We start from the raw sequence: 3123 nt of genomic DNA, 5'->3' as shown, positions 1-3123 counted from the left end.
CGAATTTGAAAGGCGCCCGTAATGGAGTAATGGCTAACTCCCGCTTCCTTTGGCTGTTCCAATTTTTCCCAAACGTCTACACTTGAAACAAACAATCAGGCCATTTTGTTAACTTATTTGGGCTAATTTGAGTTTGGACTTGGGCCCCTCAACGTCTGAGCCGGCCCTGCTTTGATATTAACAAAATGATTATTGTTATAAAAACACTCAAATTTACACAAAATATTCGGTTATGACTAATGTCGGTTTTGTTATGCTTAAGGTGACCAGCTTACGGAGCTAACGTGGTTTCAGCAACCTCTTTATCTGAAAAACTTGAAACAAAGACTGAAATGTAGGTTGTAAGAATCGAACCCAACATATGTCCCTTATTAAATACCTTATTTACCACTAGGCTAGTTCGATTCGATGTTGTTATGTTAACTTTTCTCCTATATAGTACTATATAGTACATAAAGCACCGAAAGTTTTTAAAATATATTATTATTATTGTTATTATTATTATTATTATTGTTATTATCATATTTATTATTACTATTTTTATTTTATTATTATATAAATATATTTTTATAAATGCCGAAATGCATCCACCTGCTGAAACGCCGAAATGCATCCACCTGCTGAAATGTTTTCCACTAGGCTAGATGCTTCATATATTTTGGAAAATACTGATGAAGAACACGTTTTCAGTGTGTAGTATTAATTTAATCGTCACGTGGAAATATACTTATGTAACTTTGAGTATCTCGAGACCGACACTGACCAATCCTGAAGGCATTTTAATGAATTAAATACAAGTTTCATACGTATTAATATATTCAGCTTCCGGTTCAACTAGTTACTATATATGTTACGTATTAGAAAGTAGAAACTAAGAAAAATAACAATGGATCATCTTCATCTGATTTTCTCCTCCGTCATTATCCTCTTCATTCTCCTCCATGGCCTTGATCTTTACCGGAAAAGAAGACTCCCGCCTGGCCCCGTCAGGCTCCCCATCATTGGAAACCTCCTCGACATTGGTTCAAAACCCCATGAATCCCTAGCCAAGCTCGCACACAAACATGGTCCTCTTATGACCATCCGATTGGGCAGCATCACCAGTGTGGTGGCATCGACACCAGATGCTGCCAGACAAATCCTCCAACTCAATGATGACGCTTTCTCCGGTCGCCTTGTACCAGATGTAAATAGCGCCCTGAAACACCCTGAAGCAGCGATCTTATGGATGCCGCCTGACAAGACCTGGCGGGCTATGAGGAAAGCCCTCAACTTGTATCTTACCAATCGACAGAAACTCGACAGTCTCAGCTACCTCCGCCAAAACGTGGTTGCCGGGATGGTTGAGTTCCTGCGGGAGTCGGCGGAGAAAAAGGCCACAGTGGACATCGGACAGCTGGCGTTTGCGGTGGCACTTAACCAAATGTCAAACACGATTCTTTCACAGAACGTGACCAACTATATCTCTGAGAATATCGGGGGTTTCAAGTCGGCTGTGGAGACATATATGGAGATGCTGGGGAAGTTCAACATAGCAGACATATTTCCGGTGCTGAAACCATTGGACCCACAGAACATACGGCGTCAGGCGAAGTCAGCTTTCAACTTGTTGGATGAAGTGATAGATGGTTTCGTAAGCGAGAGACAAAAGAATCGACTGTTGAAGGCGGCGAGTTCTGGTGATATGTTAGATTCACTACTCGACTACAGTCAAGAAAACGAAGCCATTTTCAATCTCCAACACATGAAGGCTTTACTTGTGGTAAATACCCTCGTTTCTTTTCCTTTTCATTTCATATATGTTTAATCTCTTGATCTGAAAAGATAATTCCTAGGCCACCAAGATATTGCATTACTGAACAAACACATAAAGATCAACCATGAGTTGATGCAATTAATTTCTTATGTACAGAAACTACGCATAGATATTTATTGAGAACCAAAGCTCCAGCATCTGCTAGCACCTTGTCGTTTTTCTTGATCATTGTTTGTGATATATTAAATTCCTATTGTTTAATCTATATGACTGTTTTGAGTCCCCACATGCATGTCTCATCCACTATATATGTCGATATCCGTTTTCTCGTAGATATTTTCAAGTGACTGAAAATAATTGATTCAAATTACAGGATATATTCATAGCAGGAACAGATACATCTTCAAACACGATAACATGGGCAATGACCGAATTATTACTTAACCCTGATATGTTATATAGAGTCCGCGAAGAAGTAAGACAAATAGTGGGAGAAGATGGAAAAATTGAAGAAGACAAAATCATTGACTTGCCGTATTTGGATGCTGTCATTAAGGAAACAATGCGACTTCACTTAGCTGCACCACTATTGGCGCCTCATAAAACCGAGACCCAAGTGAAACTCGGAAACTATATTATTCCAACAAACACACAAATTCTTGTGAACGCATGGGCCATAGCACGGGACCCAAGATACTGGGAAAACCCATTGGAGTTTATGCCAGAAAGGTTCTTAGCTAATCAACTTGACTATAAGGGTCAACATTTCGAGTTTATACCATTTGGGTCGGGTCGAAGGAGGTGCCCTGGAATGCCTTTGGCTCATAGGATGGTACGTTTGCTACTGGCCTCATTTGTTTATCATTTTGACTGGGAGCTTCCTCATGAGAAAGAAGAAATGGACATGAATACCATTTTCGGTCTTACATTGCTTAAGGCAATACCACTTGTTGCTATACCTATACCCCTCACTAGCTAAAAATGGACATTTAATTGAATGTTGTGGAAAACGTTTACTTTTGTTTGTTGTGTATGTTAATCTTGTAATTTCAACTCTCGAATAAGATAATGCTCTAAAATTAAATAAAACTCTTATTAGCATTTTAAAGCACAACAAGAAATATATGTTTTAGGGACGACACCATTATGGACGATAAGCAGTTTTAGAGACGACACTAGACTATATGTGTTTTTGTCGTCGCTAAGAGTAATGTCGTCACTAATAAGGGCGTCACTAAAGGTTTTGATTGGCGATCCGTGTGAATTAGGGGCGGTGTTAGGGGGGGTCCAAGGTGGCACTGACAACCCCTGACTTTTCCGGCCAAAGTGGAAAAATTTTCAAAAAGTTTATTTTTTTATAATATGGT

General features: G+C 39.3%; 1 protein-coding gene across 1 annotated transcript; it reads left to right on the top strand.

The window, feature by feature from the left end:
- The first annotated feature begins 855 nt into the window (after positions 1-855).
- LOC145115757 (cytochrome P450 76T24-like) lies at positions 856-2796 on the top strand. The gene is made up of 2 exons (XM_079052115.1): positions 856-1762; positions 2130-2796. The coding sequence occupies exons 1-2, from the start codon at positions 887-889 to the stop codon at positions 2733-2735; spliced, it is 1482 nt and encodes a 493-aa protein (XP_078908241.1). The 5' UTR covers positions 856-886; the 3' UTR covers positions 2736-2796.
- The last annotated feature ends 327 nt before the right edge of the window (positions 2797-3123 follow it).

This window comes from Lactuca virosa, chromosome 5 (genome assembly GCF_052849685.1).
Source record: "Lactuca virosa cultivar CGN04683 chromosome 5, Lactuca_virosa_CGN04683_v6, whole genome shotgun sequence".
NCBI classification, from domain to species: Eukaryota; Viridiplantae; Streptophyta; class Magnoliopsida; order Asterales; family Asteraceae; genus Lactuca; species Lactuca virosa.
Note: the sequence above shows the minus strand (reverse complement) of the source record. Positions and strands in the feature narration are given on the sequence as shown.

Bases quoted from the DNA above. Each gene is read 5' to 3' on its own strand.
- LOC145115757 (XM_079052115.1), top strand. From the start codon at position 887: ATGGATCATCTTCATCTGATTTTCTCCTCCGTCATTATCCTCTTCATT. The intron at 1,763-2,129 runs GTAAATACCCTC...TTCAAATTACAG, and splicing joins ACATGAAGGCTTTACTTGTG to GATATATTCATAGCAGGAAC.